This window comes from Ambystoma mexicanum, chromosome 9 (assembly GCF_040938575.1).
Source record: "Ambystoma mexicanum isolate Mex_15411 chromosome 9, UKY_AmexF1_1, whole genome shotgun sequence".
In the NCBI taxonomy this organism is placed as follows: Eukaryota; Metazoa; Chordata; class Amphibia; order Caudata; family Ambystomatidae; genus Ambystoma; species Ambystoma mexicanum.
Genome location: NC_090931.1, coordinates 871,907,522 through 871,926,340, shown reverse-complemented (window position 1 = coordinate 871,926,340; position 18,819 = coordinate 871,907,522). Strand labels below are relative to the sequence as shown.

Sequence of the window (18,819 nt, the reverse complement as noted above, 5' to 3'; positions counted from 1 at the left end):
CCCTCTTCAAGTCCTTCGTCCTCCCCTATTGGGTTGGTGACCAAACCTGATCACTCTTGGAGATTTTGCATAGACTTTAGGAAGGTTAACGCCATCTCCGCCTTCAATGCCTATACTATGCCACCTATTGATAAACTTGGAAATGCCACATTCTTGTCAACCCTAGATTTAACCAAGGCACATGGGCAGGTCCCTCTACATGGACCAGATAAGGAAAAGACTGCTTTCTTGACGTCAATAGGACTTCCAATTCAAAGTCCTCCCTTTTGGATTGCATGGGGCCCCAGCAACTTCTCAATGGCTCATGGACAGGATATTACAGCCTTATTCCAGTTTCTGTGGAGCCTATATTGACGATATACTAATTTATAGTAAGACTTGGGAACACAATCTTTTCCATCTGTCCACTATTATGAGAACCCTCTGAGGCTGCGTTAACTGCCAATGCGTCAAAATGTAAGCTATCTCAGTCAGCAGTGAAATGCCTAGGCTTCTTTGTAGGGAACGGTAGTGTCCAGTCCTAACAAGAAGTGAAAGAAAGCCGTCCTAGATGCTCCCACACCCAAGACCAATAGAGACCTCGGGGCATTCCTAGGACTGATTAGATATTACCATAGGTTTATCCCACATTTTTCAGATAGAACTGACAGACAAGCTAAGAAACGCAGAACCACAGAATATTCGTTAAGACTAATGAGGATGATGCTTGTTACACTAACCTGAAACAAACCTTTTGCCAAAATCGTATATATTAAAAGTAGTAGACTTCTCGAAGGAATTTGTATTACAGACTGATATCTCCCTCACAGCGTTAGAAGCAGTACTGTCGCAAATACACAATGGAATAGAACACCCCATCAAATTCACTAGTCGTAAACTCTTCCCCCGTGAAAAAACAACTGTGTTGGAACTGGAAGCCCTTGCCAGCAAATGGGTAATTGTCCATTTTAGGTATTACCTTCTAGGGAGATAATTCACACTCGTCACTGACCACTCACCTTTAGTATGGCTAAGTCAACAAAAGGACTCTAACCCTCAAGTCATGCGATGGTTCTTAGACCTGCAACCCTACTGTTTCACTATGGAACACCTAAAAGGTAGGGAACAGGGGAACATTGATTTCCTTTCCCGGTTTCCCTGTGAAACAGATGCGGCTACATCGCATAGGGGAAGGGTATGTGAGAAACCAAAGGGTGTCTCACCTTCTAGTCCCCGGGGATCACTCAGGTGGCCAGGCCATGGCCATCGCCTTTGGATCCACACCCTGGGGGTGGACCAGTGCAGGAGGGTCACCTGGGTGAGAGGTATTTGGGGAGTGGGGGTGAGACAACCAATGGCGAGAAGCGGTATTCCCCCCTCTTTCCCATACCCATGACCCCTCCTATGTCATAGGGTTCTCCGATGTTCCAACTCCCCCTGTCTACACAAACACTGGGCCTAGGAAGAGGGCAACTGAGAGTAACAAGTCTAACCCTAACACATCTCGTTGGACATGTCCCACTAATCGGGTCAGGCACTTGACTTTATTCACATACAACTGATACACATTAGCTATCCCCACACAGATTAAAGGCGGAACATAGCGACACACTCTGAACAAGGTTAAACGCGAGAAGCAGAAGAACTTCTGGGGCTAAGGCAAACCTACTGTAGAAGAGCGATGCATCGAGGGATGCGAAGCAAGGGTGAAGGAACCCAGGAGTTCCATGCAGGAGGTTGTTGCCTCCAAAGAACTGTAAGAGATACGTGGAGAATGCCAAATCCCAGACAAGAAGATAGAATTGTATTTTAAAGGCTCCCACGGCCCTCTTGGGTGAACGACAGAGTTGGGGAGGTGAGGCCAGGCATTTGGTATTAACCTTGACCCATGAATTAAAACCATCAAGACAAGAAAGAAATGCACACAGCGGTGAGTTGGCAAGCGAGATTAAAGACTGGTGTGTGTTAAGGAAAGATTGAAGTGGCAACAATACATCTTGCAATTGAAGGCTGCACACGTGAGGATGAGACGTGCATTAAGGCAGACCAGTGGTGAACTTTAAAATGACTGATAAGCCCATGATACAGATTTGCAGAGTGGTCCAGCGAAAGGAAGTGGCCCACTCGACTGTCTCCTTGAAAGGTGAAATGTTTTTGTTACAAAGCCACAATGTGAATGAACTTTAAAAAGCGTGATCAGGATTGACCCCGGCAAAAGGGGAAGTGGAAAGTGAATATTGAACTCTTGTGCTTATGATATTGAACTACATAGACCAAGAAACACTGGGGCAAATGACACAAAAGTGTGAATAAAGAGAAAGTCGAAGTGGTCCTGCGGATGTTTATAGTAAAAGCCTTGCACATTCGAAAGACTTTGACATCAGGAAACGGTCGGAACCCCACTGAGAGAGACCGGAAGTGTGCTGAGGTAGGGGAAGGGAACCCCTAATAAAGGTGAATAAAGCTTTGGGAAGGGAACCCTGGAAAGTGTGAGTGAGTGAAAGGTCCGAGCCCGACCGAGGGAGACATGCGTGAACATTTGCTTTGAAAGGTCAGCCTGATCAAGGTAGACCTGCATGAACTTTTGGTTGAACTGTGAACCCTTTTTGATAAACTGTGAAAGAACATTTTAAATGCTGGAAAAGTGACTTTACGTTGGAAGGTCAGGAGGGCCTCGATCCACGTTTTGAACTGCTTTGTTTTAAGAACCTGAACCAGAGTGTGTCCTCTTGTCTACGGGGACCGCCTTACTCAGTGCTGTCCGATGTGTGGAGGAATGCTGGCTCAGCCACTTTGATTCTTTATATTTCCCTTAACACACTTTTTGCATGAGAGATGGGGCAGGCATTAGGTTTTGTTAGGATAGGCCATTTTGATTTGACTGACTCAACTAGGACTGTGTTTTCTTTATTATTTGATTTTAGAGACTACTCCGATCTTAGCTGTGGGACAACATAGGAGTTCTTCCAAAATCTGAGAATTGAATAAAGGTTTTACAAATTGTACCTTTTGTGTCATTGTCATACTTGTTATACTATGCCTCCCTTACAGATTACACTCCCTTTGTTACTGCGCTTAAACAGATGTCCGAGAGTGGTGAACCCACTTATGCTACCCACAACACCCTTCTAGACATCCACCAAGGAACTATGGGTATACTGGCATATGTCACGTTGTTCAGTAGATTTGCTGCTGAATCCAGTTGGCCAGAACCTGCACAATATGCAGTATTTTGAAGAGGACTCAGCGATGAGATCAAGGATGAGCTAGATTGGATGCCAAGACCTGGATCTCTGAGTGGTTTGATTTTGACAGTCTTGCAACTAGAATGCTGTATCGCTGAGAGGAAGGAGGAAAGGAAGCGATACAGAAGTCACTCTCCTAGAACAACTACCAGTACAGTCCCAGAAGAGGAGCCCATGCAGATTAGAACTACTTGCGGCTCTCTAACATCTGAAGAGCGAAAGAGACCAAGAGAACGGAGTCTCTGCATGTTTTGTGGTTCCTAAGGGCACATGTTGCTTAACTGCCCTGTTGTTCCACCGAGGTATCAGGTAAATGCCAGACCCCTGTCCTAGCTGGAACCACGGATGGAGGTTCTAAGATGTGTTCCCAGAGTCCTCCTATTTCAAGCATATGGTCATGGAATAGTTCTTTACTTGACTTACGTACTACCCTTGTTGTGTCTGAAACCAAAGTCCTGGATGTATTGGCCCTACTAGTCTGTGGAGCCGCCAGATCATTCATGGACGATGCATAGACAGAAACCAATGAAGTTACCAGAGTAAAGAAGCAGATCCAGCAACCGGTTGAAGGGCTTGATGGATGACTTCTCGGTTCCGGACGCATCACTGAACAGACCACACCCATGCTATTGTCTCTTACCACTCATCAAGAAGTGATCTCTCTTGATTTTATTTATGCGGCCCATTTTCCCATTCTTCGGGGATACCTCGGCTCCAAAGACATAACCCAAGTATTGATTGGGCCATTAATATACTACATTTGGACTCTGACTTTTGTACCAACACGTTTTCATACCACTCATAAAATGAAATCAGCAGCTGTTTCCACCTGCCAACAACAAATACCCACTGTGTGCGGTGTAGATATTTCTTGTGTTCCATCTGAGTACCATATTTATAAGGACTTGTTTGAAGACATGGCTGTCTGAATTCTACCGCCTCACCGTACCGAAGATAGTGCTATTGATCCTATTCCTGATGCTGTTCTACCCTTTGGAAGGATGTATACCTTGTCCCTTTCATAAAAGACTGCTCTCAAGGACTGTCTTCAAATGAACCTACAAAATGTTCTCATTAGAATGTCAGTCTCCTGCAGGAGCATCTGTTTTTCGTGCCGAAAAAAGACACCAAGGAGTTATGACCCTGCCTGGACTACAGTGGTCTAAACAAGGTGACTATCAAGGATAAGTGTCCTATGCCCCTTTATACAAGACATATTGGAAGCCGATTAAGGGGCTATGCGCTTTAATAAATTAGACCTGCGGGGCGCATACTACCTGTTAAAAATGTGTCGCAGAGATGAGTGTCTGCCAGACCTTTTATGGCCACTATGAATAGCAAGTGATGCCCTTTGGTCTTGTCACTGCCCAAGCAGTCTTCCAGCCCTTTATGGATCATATATTTTCAGATTTACATTTTCTTTGTTATTGTCTACCTGAACGTCATCCTGGTGTTTTCCAGTTCTCTCCATCAACACAGGAAAAGGCTACGTGAATTGTTACAGCGTCTACAGGCGAACCATTTATTAGTTAAACGCAAAAAGTGTACGTTCGAGGCCACTTCATTATCCTACCTTGGTTTCATTTCTCCCAGATCAAGGAACAAGCATGGATCCACGCAAGATCAAAGCAGTTATGAAATGGCCTACTCCTACTTCTGTCAGAGACACAACGGTTTTTAGGTCTGTCGAACTTTTATTGCAAGTTCATACCGTGAGAAACCGGAAGATGTCTCACCTGCTAATCCCTGGGGATCTGTCATCCAGGTGGCCATCACTTTTGGATCCATGTCTTGGGGGTGGACCGGTGCGGGAGGATGGTGAGACGCGGTATCCCCTTCCTTGTAACACCTTTACCCCAAGATACTCAAACCCCTCTGCCCCCTTTCCAACACAAACACTTTCTCAGCTCACTGTGAGAGAAAACATACTACCACCCGAGCCGTATACCTGACATTTCCCAATGCAATGGCCAGGCAGGGTCAGGCAATTACTGATCATTACACACACCTGACTTCAATCACACTTCCCCACACGGATGAAAGGCGGAGCACGAAAGCACACTCTGAGCAAGGCAAAGCAAGCAAGGAAACAGTAGTTCCAAGATGGCAGTTTATTACAAGGCGAAAGATGGCAAGACTGAAGAGGATTGCAAGGATTGCAAGGAGGGAAGTGCCCTTGACCTTTTCAACGAAAGACTGTTGTTTTTATGAACCTTCAAGAATAAAAAACATAAGACAAGGAATTTAGGCTGAAGAATCCAGCATCATGTGTCAGAGGTACCCAGGGCTCTCTTGTATCGATAGTCAAGGTGGGGAGAATCATGTGCCGCTGTGGTACTGTCCTTGGCTCCTGTATCAAAGCAGCGCCCTTGAAGTCAGCACATCCCTTGAGTTGGGGAGACTGATACCAGACCGGTCTTTGTTGAAGCCAAGGTTGCAAGCAGCAAATTTGTATAGAGAACAATGCGTGAAGCGTATGTGGAAAGCAACACAAATATAATTAAACAGCAGATGAGTGACTGAACTTTGAAGCCAAAATACGATAACTTAGAGTGGTCCAGCACCACTTGGGTGCTCATTCGAAAGTCTGTTAGGTATCCAACTGAAAGGTGGCAAATGTGAAAAGGAAAGAAATTGTGAAATCGAAGTGGTCCTGCAACGGGTCAAGCCAAACCTGTGCACATTTGAAAGTGTTTGATAGTTGATGTTAATTGAAATTGTTCTGAGCCCGGTTGAGGGGGTTCCGGGGTGAACCGTGAGTCGCCCGTGAAAGAATAACCGAGATCCGGGTTGAATAGTGAATCACCTGAATTGAGTACTTGTGAAAGTCTGAAAGAGGAAAAGAACTTATAATTCATTTTGTTGCATCAGGCCCTCTGAATGAAGAGACTTTGATAGGCAAAGAGACTTGAGCCCAGAAGGCCCTGATGCTAAAGATTGAACTGTAACCTCGTGCTAAAGAAGCCAGAGACTGTGCTACGTTTGAGTGAACCGCCTTGTCCCGTGCTGAAATCTTGGGGAGTTGAGGCCAACAGCCTGAACATCCTGACATATCGTTCTGTGAACAGTTTTCTTTTGCATAACATTGTTTCCCACACTATTTGAATTTAGAAGTACGGATTGGCAATAGGGTTATTAGAATAGGCCCTTTTTGTTTGACAAGACACCACTAGGACTCTGTTATTATTATTTGATGGTCGTAGCTTGCTCCCATCTTTAGATTTAAGATTAGATAGGCATTTTTCAAACCCTTTTTGAAGTTCAATAAACACCCTTGAACTGTGGTCACTTGTGTCTGTCTTACTGTTGATACCATGCTTTCCTTACAATATTTAACTTCTCATCAGTCACACTTCTCATTACTCGATTGTTGCAAAAAGGGGTTCCCTTTGTTTGGGACGACGCAGCCAAGACCGCCTTTGCTTCTCTCAAAGAAGCCTTCTGTACTGTATCCTTTTTGTCTCAACCAAACCAAGACAAATCCTTCATCGTCGAGACTGATGCTTCAAACTGCGCCATAGGAGCAGCCCTTCTCCAAACTCTCAGGAAGGTACGGAACATCAGGTCTTCTATATGTCCTCAGCCCTATCACCTAGCAAGAGGCACTATTCTGTGCTCGTAAAAGATTTACTTGCCATGAAATATGCCTGCATAGAATGGAGACATCTATTTTTGGGAGTGACACCCACCTTTGTAATCAGGACGGACCATAGGAACCTTAAGGTTCTTCAACAACTTCAATGTCGTAACCGCTGCCAAGCCCGGTGGGCATACTTCCTCTCACAGTATGACTTTGTGGTTATGTACATTCCTGGAAAGGACAATGTCCTTGTTGACACCCTTTCTTGTCGTATCTCCACTTTGGAACCCAGAGAATTTCCACCCAAACCTCTCCTGAAAGACAAGACGTTTGTCTATACCACCACTTCCCTTCTTGAAAAGGTTCGAGAAGCCATAGTTAAAGAAGACATTACCAAGAACCGAGATACACAAATCTTTGATGTCAGTAGTGGATTAGTCTTTCGAGAGAAACTACTTATGGTACCCACCCTAGAACTTCAACAGCAAGTAGTGATTTGGTGTCATGACACAAGGATAGCTGGTCATCGCAGAGTGTCTACTACTCACCATTTGGTTTCATGTGTGTTCTGGTGGCCCACTGTCCGTAGAGACGTACAGGATTATGTGATTTCATGTCCTGTTTGTGTTTGATGCATGTCTGTCTTGTCTAAACCCATAGGCACATTTCACGAACCGCCATTACAGAAGGTTCCCTGGCAGACCATCTCTATGTATTTTGTAGTGTATTTACCTAAGTCTGAAGGACTCAGTTACCAAACTGGCACATTTTAGACTATTACCTGGTCCTCATACAGCTCCTCAGATGGCCAAAGCCTTTCTTAAAAATATATTCTGCCTACATGGTATTCCCTCTGTTATAATCTCTGACCCTGGCTCCCAATATACTTCGAATTTTTGGAGTTCTCCTTGTGAACACCACCCCCAGTCTAACGGTCAGACCGAAAAGGTTAAACAAAATGATGGAACAATACCTATGTTGCTTCAGCATGACTGCTAACGATAATTGGGTTGAATTGTTGCTTACAGCGGAATTTGCCTAAAGCAACACAACCACAAAGATGAGCCCATTCTGTCGCTCCAATGGGTACAACCCCCAGTCATTTCCTCTGGTTTTCTTATCAACATCACTAACTTGCCTTCTTTGGACGTCCTTCTAGTCAGTTTCACCCAAGTCCATAAGGAGGCGTACATAAATATTGAGGATACATGTCATCGAACCAAGTTATACACTGATTGAAAGAGAGGAGAGAACCCCGACCGGTCAGTTGATACCCATTTTCTCTTGTCCACCAAGTACCATCCTAGATGGTTGTGCCCTTCTAAGATCTCCCTACGATTTCTGGGACCTTTCCGGATAATTAAGAAGATCAACCCTGTAGGCTACAAACTGCAGCTCCCTTCCTTCAGGTAATGGATCCACCCTGTGTTCCATGTATCCTTGTTGAAAAGGTGTCCTACTGACCGTTTTAAACATCCCTACCGTCCTTCTCATTAACCTTTTCCCACACCAAAGGGAAATGACGTCTGAGGTTTCAGACATATGCAACTACAGATACTGGGAGGGTAGGCTGCAATACCTTGTGGAGGATGTATTTCCCTATGTAACGTACTTGGGAACCTGCTCCCACATGACGCCCACCATCTTCTTCGAAGATTCCATCCCACACATCCCTGGAAACTGGGTTTTTCGTGCCTGGTAAGGGGGCATTCTGTCACGGCTTCCCGCTAGTCATTGTGGTACCGTTGGCCGAGGTGGTGGCCATTGACTGTTGCCGTCACATTTTCCAGTGACTGTTCTCAGCGGTTAGTCGTTCTACCAAGATAACGCCCGCCAGATTTGCTGTTTATTTAGAACAGTTGATCGTACCGAGCGGTGTATTGCACCCCTCTAGTTAGCCTTGCAATTGAAAGGTATTACGCTGCCTTTTCCCTTGCCTTCTCATTGTCCTTTCTTCTCTGTTTTCCCCTTTGCTGCTCCTGCCTTTCTGGATTTTCCTTTCCTTCGTGTTTTGTCCATGTATTGTCCTGTATCTCTATTTTTATTACCTTCCTTTCCTTTTTGGATTGTTTTTTCTTGCATTATCAACCCAGATTCCATCCCTTTCTTCTACAATCATGTCTCCAAGCCTTCTGATCACCACCTTGCACAACTGGAGCTGTGTACCACCATTTCTTAGGGGGTTTTGTGCCGCTGGCTTTTCCCCATGGTTGCGGGCTACCTACTGCTTTTTAACTGTGGACATATGCATGCTAACAAAGTCGTAGCTAGTCAGGATCAACCTTTTCTCTTCAATCGTCAGCACTCCCGAAAGAAGGGATTCAAGAACACCAAGCAAGGAAATAGCTGGCGGATCTGAGAGTGACATTCATGAAAACAGTAACATTGATGAGAGATGGGCAGGAGAGCATCATGTGAGTCAAGAAAGGGGACCAAACTTTTTTCCTCGACCCTCCTACAGCCGTTAGTTCCATTTACAGTCTCCCAGATTTTGTAAAACCACTGATTGATATTAGGAGCCATTCCATTTCCAAACATAAATGTATGCCTGATGGCTAAGTTAGTAATTACATGAGCAACAGGATCCTATTTTACTGAAAAGAGTGGAACGCCCAAGTTGCGGACACCCCTAACAAATGCATACAGTGGATTTTTCAGTAAGAACTCCAACCTTTTAATTGCTTATTTCAAAATCTTGTTTCCAACTGATATGATTTTAGCTCCCTACAGTCCCAGAAGATGTGCCTAAGCGTAACTACCAGTGACAAATCGAGGGAATTCATCCCAGTGGCAAGTGGGACCTCACCGGCAGAGACTCCCCATTAGGGACAAGCACTCGTTCCCGAGAGGAACTCCCTCAGGCTGGAAATACTATGGCCTACATGGGATGTATTACAACACAAGAAAACTGGAATGAAGAAACTAGAAAAGGATATTGTTATCCTATTGGAAAGGACCATGTCCCTTTAATTCATGATGTTCAATATACTGAGACGACTACGTTAAAAGACGGATGCCCCAACAGTGAAAGCAGAGCAGTTCAGTCTCTGAGAGAGAGTTGAAGACGCAATCCGAGCAAGGTGCTCGCCTGCGTGACAGCTGACATGGAGAATGAGGAGGCCTGCAAGTTTCAAACTCTCTCGCAACAGCAATACAGGATGCTGAACCTGCAGCGGTCCTGAATGCTGAGAAAGCAGCAGGGCAGAAGCCCATGAAGCAGTGGTGGCGAGACCATGGAGCCAATCCATGGTGGACAATCTGTTTGAGGATCGTCACTGATCCCGCTGGCTGCGGGAGGTCTCGCAGCATTCAGGTGTGTGCGGTCGAGAACTGGGATCCCAAGAGACAGGTAGAGAGAAACCAAAGTCGAATGCCCGAGAGCAGGCAGCATTTGCGGTGCACAGAAAGAGACTAAGTCCCCAATTTAGAAGCCCTATGAGAGCATCCTCCTGCAAGGATGAAGCTAATCAGGAGACGTGAGGTACAGGAAGATTCAGAACAATCGGTATCATGCCAAGTTAACTCGTCACAGTAGGGGAAGTGATAGAGAGGTAACTCAGAAAGCCAGATCACTACGAAAGTTGAGTCAAGGGACAATCATTATATCATATAGTTAACTTGGCACAGTAAATGATATGAAACATGAGTTAACTTTGAAAACAAGTAGACATGAAGATTGCGAATCCAGAGATAATCATTATATCACACACTTAAAACCACAAAAGGGAGTTAATATTGAAACCAGATGGATACAAAGCTTATGAATCAGGAGAAAACCTGGATAAGAATCTGGAGTGAGAGAGAGTCAGAGTAACAAAATACACTGGGAAAGGGGAAAATGAACTCCCCATCCTGTAGAAGAGCAATTTAATGATAAAGGAAAAGGCAGTGATGATCCTAAATAGAAAGATGGAAACCAATTGCAAAAGCAACTGACCCAAGAGAAGTGGAACTATTATAACCTGAGAGTGAAAGAGTCGCAGCAAAATCATACTCCCTCAAAAAGTGATTCAAAGGGAAGAAAGAAAAGTCAACTCCACACTTCAGGAGTTAAGGAGATTAATACAAGAAGTCACGAGAGACTACCTGCGGATTGTATATTAAACCCTGGTACTAGCAGTACCTTCAGGAGAATATTCATTCTCATCAAAGTTCGTTTTCTCTTAGTGGTAAGGTCAATTAGGGTAGTTTTTGGACAACAGACTGATTTCTTTGGACATTCACGGCTGACGAACAAGCACCGTAGTTAGTAACCTAGGTATCTCCCATTTCAAACTTGATTCATTGCCCAGTGCCTCAGCTGGAAATATCTGGAATGATGTAATACCCTCTTTTATAATTGAATCACCTAGCTTAATGCATCATCCTTGTGACCAATTGTTAAAACCATTGGCAGTAAATGTCAGGGTAAAGTCTGTTTATACCTGTATTAGTGTAAAGGGGAACATTACAAGACCAGATTACCCTACCAATTACTACCAGGTTTCCGGCCCAGCTTTTGTTACCCTATTTACATATACATTTGGGGAGCGCTGCCTTTCAACAGACTGTTGCATGTGCACCCAGTGTTTTTCTTTTCAGATGTGGCGTGTTTATTATACTATCATAATGATTTGTGAGGCTATGTAGTATTTATAGAAGTCTGGGCATGCCAACCCTCCCTGACATTTGGGAGCAAACTGTATCTTTCTCTGTACCTTGAGTTCTTTGTCCCCATCCCCCCCCCCCAAGTAAATCTGATTATATCCCCATACATTTGTAAGCATTTGCTTGAGGTAGGTAATTGGTATAGCTTGGAATACATATAGTAGTCTCAGCAGAATGCACATTTTTACCACTGAAATTCACACTAGCCAAGAGAGAAAAAGGCTCTAGCTTCATGAAAGATCCTGTTTTCATCTTGGCAAACAGGTCTTGATAATTAGTCTTATGGATGTGTGTGCATTTCGGCATAATATTCATCCCAAATATCTAACTGACTTGTTTGCCCACTTAAAAGGGGTCTGTAATTTTAACTTGGAACTGAAAGAGAAAGATATTGGAAGAACCAGAATCAACATTCACCTCAAAACATGAGACTCCTTAATTGTTGATTTCACCCAATACTTCTTTTAATGAATCCTCTGTGTCAGGCAAGGATCATGTCATCCACGAATAAACTTAATTTGGGTGGTGATTTTCACCACAACTAGCCCCTTAATATCCTAATTTATCCTAATTCACTCAGCAAATGGCTCCATCACAAGCGCGTACAGGAGAGGCAAGACAGTTGAATTCCCCGACACATTCCACTTTTCAACTCTGGGGTAGGAGGGGTGGGGGAGAAAAGTGGAGAGCCATTCACTATGATCCTCGCGACTGACTCCTGATAGTTTGGTAAAATCACATTCATGATTATAGGGCACAAAGTACATTTCTGTAGGGTTGCTTCTAAGAATGTCCAATTCACCCTTTTGAACACTTTTTCAGCATCTAATGTAAGAAGTATGGGTGGATCCGACATTCTTTCCGTTTTGACAATTGACAGCAGGATGGATGTAATTAACTGTTTTCCTTTATGCTATGAACACCGACTGATCAAGGTCTATTAAGGTGGACATATCCTTTTCTAATCTTGTTGCTGGTATTTTGGTAAAAATCTAAGAATCAAAGTTTAATAAATAAATTGGCTTATAGTGGACACGCTTATGGGATTCTTTCCTTGTATATGAATTGTTACAGGGGGGGTCCCTTCATAGTCTGTGACATGCCCCCGCTCCCTTTCCCTGACTGAATTAAAAACGTGTATACATTGTTTTTGCCAATAATGGAGAAACATCTTCTAAAAGGTGGCTGGGTTAGCGCTCTTGAAGGATTCCAACGTAGTGATTGCGCTCTTGAAGGATTCCAACGTAGTGATTATCTAGTACTCTAAGCCCAAATGAGAGTCTAACCAAGCCCTCCGAGTTTGTCAGTGAGGGTTTTTTTAATGAATCCAGGTATTCTTTTTGAACAGAGTTTCTAACTCCTCCGAACCACACAAGCCGTACATTTCCAATAGAAGAAACACAACACTATTTAGGTTATGTTCAGACACACCTACAACTCCATGTTCATCCTGAATAATTTGGATACAGGCCCTATTCTCACAAACTTTGATAATGTTAGCCTAAATCCTCCCTGCCAATAATGTTTTTACCTTTAGATGATTGCTTCTTTACTGATGCCAATAACCAATACCGTAACTTATTTGTATTTAGTTTACATTGCAACTCTGTTGTGATTTCATTTACTAAAATATATTCTGTAAGACTGCAAATATGTCTTAAGGATGAAGCTGCTGAAATCATACTTCTCCTGATTACTGTCCTAAGAACATCCCATTGATGGCCCAGGTTTGTCTCACCCAGGGATTTCAATTGGAGTAAATCCCTGTTTGTATCTTTCATATCTTTTCTGACAGGTAAATCTCTTAAGGCTTTTTATCCTCTAAGACTGCTCTCTATCAGGAGTCCCCTGAATATCTAACACCTCCTTGATGGGGTTACAAACCACCAGGGTCCATGGTAAAATGTCCACCCATTTAAAGTTCCTTAGCAAGCCCAGAGGTAAACACCAACTTGATTCTGGAATACGTTTGGTGCACATGAGTACTGGGTCATTTCCTAGTATAATGTGCACCTGTCCCCAAGCCTCGGAGGCAACCGGGCTTCAGTACGTTTGTTTGAGGCTTCTCCAGCTCCCTCAAAATTTGTTTTGGGGGACCTATTGAGTGATCCATTAAGAAGTATATTTATATCTCCAACTAACAGTCTCCTTTCACTAAATCCCTCAAAATGGAGAGGAATAGGCGCATAAAAGAGTCCTGCCTAGAATTGGGGGCATAACATTTTTGTAGTGTATTTTGTGTCGGAAAATATTTTGCCCTTAGGTTTCAGAAGTTCTTGGAACAGTTGTGTTCTCCTATTAGGAGTGCTATGGCCCCATACAAGATGTATTTTGAATCCCTAAACCTTATTGGTAGAATGGCTTTAGTTGAGGATAAGGTTACATTGAGACAGCAGAGCTATGGTTTTACCTGGCCAAGTGAAATGGGCGCCGTTGTGCCTATTGAAGTACCAGTTCTGATTAAAAGATTTACGGGGGACATGGTCCTGGGTTGAAACTAGGAAACCTAGAAACATAACTATAGTGGGCACAAAAGGCCTACCTAGCCAGTCTCCTTTTTGCCTTTGCTAGTTCCATTGGAGGCCCTGCTGCTCTCTGGCTTTGCCATTGTACCCAGACTAATATATTGATTTTGCCTGTTACAAGAATTGTTTAATTTGTCACTGTTTTTTCACTCATGGAGGGAAGCGGTTACAAAAGTTTGCCACTGTTTCTTTGATAAACCTTTTTATACCTCTGTAGCCCTCCATCAACACCAATGAAAAATCTCTGGATGTATTGTTCTTGAGCTTCACCCTTTCTGAAATATGTTCTTCTCGCCCAGTCGGTTTATGCCACCATCATTTCCTTTAGCACTGCTGTGTCACATTTCTGTTTAACACGGGTCACAAAATAGGTGACTGAAAATGAATTTGCTCACCTATCACTCCTCCTCCAGATAATACAGATTTAGGTTCTCATACCCGTCAAAATATTTTGGTGCAGATCCTGCACCCTCATGTTAGCCGTTTTCTGAACTATGGATCCCATGTGAAAGTAAAATTGTGTCAGTCTTTCCATCTGCGACTTTGCATTTGCGCATTTCCATCATCACTGATTGTGCAAGTAGTCTCCTCACCAGTATGTCAGGAGGGAGGGGTTTCCTGTTCCACTCACTGGTGTGTTCTCCATAGTCATTGCGGTGGATAAATCCTTCCTCCATCAGTCGTTCTAAAATTGACTTCTCTCCCCTGCCCCCTAATCTTTTCTGGCATTACCACAATGCCCCTATCATCAGCATGGTCTCTTACCTGCATGCCCCATCCCTCTGTTAGTGCCCAACCCGGCTGCTGGTGCCAAATCCCATAGATCTCTATCCAGCATGCACCCAGATACCGGATTCACCTTTGCATCCCTGCCTGCACTGCTACTGGGCTCCCCTGCTTTTTGCTAGCTCTCCCCATGCTGTGCCACCTCTTGCCTATTAAAGCTGCTGCTCTGCTAACCCTGGAGAAGTGCTTCCAGGTATGTACGATTTCTTCCCGCCGATGGTTTTCTGCCATTGCCACGCCAAGCTGATGAAACATGAAAAAACAAAAGACATGTCTGCTATAAATATTTATAATTGTGGAAACTTGGGCTCCTTAAATGCACACGATACTCTAGGCAAGACCCGCCAATGATTGATAAACTTGTAGCATTACTTCTTATATTCTTCTGGTTAAATGTCCCAATTACAATCGCACATTCCTGCTCTGGGCACTGTCCTGTTTGGAAAATTTGAGGTACTTGGTGCGGAGAGCAAAGGAAGAATAGCATTCATATTAGTGTGCAAGCACTGTATGGACATACAATATACCAGAGCCATCACAGAGCCTTTTAGACTATCAGGGTTTGTATTTGACCATGTATAATGACGCATAAAGGAAAGTGCTTATCCAGAGGCAGTCTATCAGCCTGATGCAGGGCTAGAGAAGAAAAATTCAAGGATCAAAGATTCATGGAATGTAAGGAATGGTGGAAGAATGGGTATATGATCGACATCAAAGTTACTAAGTGAATGACTATAACGTAACAGGCAGGCATGTTTAATGAAAGATGGCTTCTTTTAACTAATTGTTGTACAGGAGAAACATACATGGTGAATCGGGTGGCTGTGGGTTCAGGTCTCTCGTGGAGAAATGCTTGTTTTTATATTGAATGCATGTGGATGCTTATCAGCATAAGTAGAAGTGGGGAATAATCAGCAAAAGAATGCAAAAAATGCCAGAGACCGAAGCAGGCTTTTAACATCAGTTTTGAGACCAGTAGTTGGAGGCCTGTAGGGGAACACTATTACAGTGGGCAAAGAAATTGACATGTCAGGTTGGACTAGGAGGATCATCTGCTGCCAAATCTAAGATTCATTTTTCCAACAGGGCATGTGCTGCTTGATCCTAGTGACCGTGTTATCCCCTACTCTGTACATTTCATTGGTCTTGTGTACTGTGTATTCTAACCTTGTGCAAAGTCACCTGTGAGATTTTGTGTTGCAGTTGTGTTTGAGTCCCCACTAGATCCCCTGCATGCTAGCCCCACATTAGAAGATTATCCTGTTTGCATGCTGCAGACGTGACAAGCATGTGATGTGGAGCTGCCTCGCAGTTGTCTCTCCTTGGCTGACACCCCTTCCTGGCCCTGTCTGTGAATTCACTGGATTCGGTATGTGCCCCACCTTCCTAATCATTCCATTTGTTAACTGTAGCATACTCCTATCCGTGTCTTAACACACCTGGGTGCTGAGTGCTTTGCACTCATTTCTGTTCTCTTGCTCTTTTCTTTCTCATCCCTAGATATAAGGCTGAAGAAGCTGGTGGAAGAACGAGAATTGTTCTTAGAACAGGTAATTGTCATTATGCCAGGAAATTCTAATTATTATGCCCAGCAAAGGTGGTCTCAACCACATTGTATTACAGATAATTAAACTAACGTTCAGGGGTACATAGAGTGGACATGGCTGTTTGATTGTTCAAGTGATACGCTAGATATTATAAATCTGTCCCTTAGGAAAATAACCCCATTAAAAAGTACATTTTGGGGAATTTGACTTTTTATAATCTTTCAAACTAGGAAATTGGAAATGGTGCTGCTAAGCACCATCTTGAGACTGTTTCTAATGATGTATTCTAATGATGTAAGGCTAATTGGTGATACCACTTGGCCTGGAACTTTTTGGCCTGCAGGGGCCTTAGTCGTAAATTGGACAGCCAACTTTGATAGATCACTAACTTGCATTCATGACATTCTCATATCTAGTACTGTGAGGGGTTAGAAATGTGAGGCTGACAACTATGTAAGTTTTCAAAATTAGCCGTTTTATTAAATAAAAAGGTTGGATACACACCTCACTATCCCTACCCTGAGGAGGATTTGCCTACCTAAAATCAACTAAAGGAAACACTGTAACAAAAGGATATCTGTCCCTCACACTTATACATTCAATAAAGCAATAAGGAAACGCATGGCAGTTAAATTCAACAAATATAGCATACAATCAAATTCACAATATGACCATCGTCTCTTTTAATAACCTGGATGAATTCCTTTTCCCCAGGTCTGAGCAAGGTTGTGCTCCACAGTTCAAAAGAAAATAAGGAAATCCTGGTTTTCCAAAAATTTCCAATATAGTTTAAAGAAATAGTATGTTCCAACTCCTCCTGGAGCAAACAGATTTCACATTTCTCTTCATCAAGTAAACAACACTTGTCTTTGTCAGGACGATTTTTAGCCAGAATTAAATGCAGTACCCTTTGGGAACACCACACACAAATAAGACTACAAGTGACAGTACAAATTCACCTTTGGTACAAGCCTGTATTACACAGTAAAAGTGGTAGCGATGGCTGAGCAGCCAGACTTGTATCAAGAGCAAGTGAGCAGTATCAAATAGTTACACAAAGGACAGCAATTACCATGATTCAAACATACACTGACTCAAGGTTTCCAAGTAAAAGCATATACATTTATTTACTCTTTAGTTATATAACATTTCACTAATGTAAGCAGTTTTAAAAATCACAATCTTAATACACCACACCACTCTCAATAAGTTCCAGACAAGTTAAGCTCACAAAATGAAGTGGGCGCCAAATGGCACTGTAAAAGGGAGGGGAAGACAAAGTTAATAGAATTTGAACCACACCAACAGGGCAATTGAGCAAGAGGAACTACAGTGATAGAATCAGGTAGAAAAGGCTTAGGGCCAAAGCCAATAGGTCAACAGTCTTTTGCTCAAAATGACACGGTTCAGGGTAGTTTGCGGTAAAGTTCGTGCCACGGGTTCTGGATGAGGTTGGTTGGCAGAAAAGTTAGTTCAAAGAGAAGAGAAGGACAAGCCCTCGGATTGGAGAAATATTTTAAACACTTTCACCGCGGTTGAACGAACAAACAACCGGATTTGCACAGTACCTTAAAACGGAGAAGAAGCTGTAGCTGAGGCGGACGTTCCTGGTAGTTCCTGCAGGCTCACGGTTCCTGAAGCGACTGTCGGACTGACAAGAAGTAGGAGACTGGAGGGGTCCTGCACTACCCAGGGAAGAAACCAGCAGCGGAGCGAAACAACAAATAAAAGGTGCGTTCCTTAAACCCCAAGCCGGGTCTGACCTTCCTGGCTATCCGGCCCACTGTAGCTCTGTACAGTGAATTCAACAAGAGGAGGAGTCCTGGCTTGTAGTTTGGGCGAACTGGTTGGTCCCACCAGCTCAAGGAAAGAAGATTCCTGGAGGATCTTCTCTGTTGTCGGATTCTGAAGATTCGGACCTGCAACAGGGCTTCACCGGGCGGTTCAGTCGTTGCTCCTCATTGGTTCTTTCGTTCCAGTGGCGACTCTGCCTTTCCAGTCCCAGAGACCTGCTTTTTATGCAGTTTTCCCACATTCACACAGCCTGGCTGTCAATCACACAGCAGGGTGGCTGTCCTGGCAAGGACAGTCACCCAACCAATCAAACAGGAGTGCAACTTGGGTTACCAAGGGAACCCATGACAGGGGTCCTAAGATCCCTCCCTCACATCCTGCCTACCCAGACTTTCAGGCGCCTTAAGGAGGGCTTCTGTGCAGAAGCATGCGAATAGACGGTGAACAAAGGAAACAAACCTGGTTTGGCACGCAGAGTAAAACACGAGAAAGACTTTTACAAAAAGAAATGGCGAATAAACCCAGCCAGAGCTGAAATAAAATATATTTGGTCAAGCGGGTTTATGTTCGAGACTAGTAAAATAGCCTTAAACAATACCATGGTTATTTAAGATAACCACAGTTTGAAAAATAGGGTAGTTACCACTGCCACCAGCAAAGTCTTGATGAAAAGGGAGCGAAATAGTGCTCCAAGAGAAACAGGCAAAAGGGTTAAA

The 18,819-nt window shown here is 43.6% G+C and overlaps 1 protein-coding gene across 6 annotated transcripts in view; it reads left to right on the top strand.

Moving 5' to 3' along the window:
* The window catches only part of LRRFIP1 (LRR binding FLII interacting protein 1), an 813,895-nt gene that overhangs the window by 630,657 nt on the left and 164,419 nt on the right, over window positions 1-18,819 (top strand). For all 6 annotated transcript variants that reach the window (XM_069615974.1, XM_069615976.1, XM_069615973.1 and 3 more), the window contains one exon: window positions 16,263-16,312. In XM_069615974.1, the coding sequence (XP_069472075.1) occupies window positions 16,263-16,312 (50 nt within the window). The remainder of the gene's footprint in view (window positions 1-16,262; window positions 16,313-18,819) is intronic.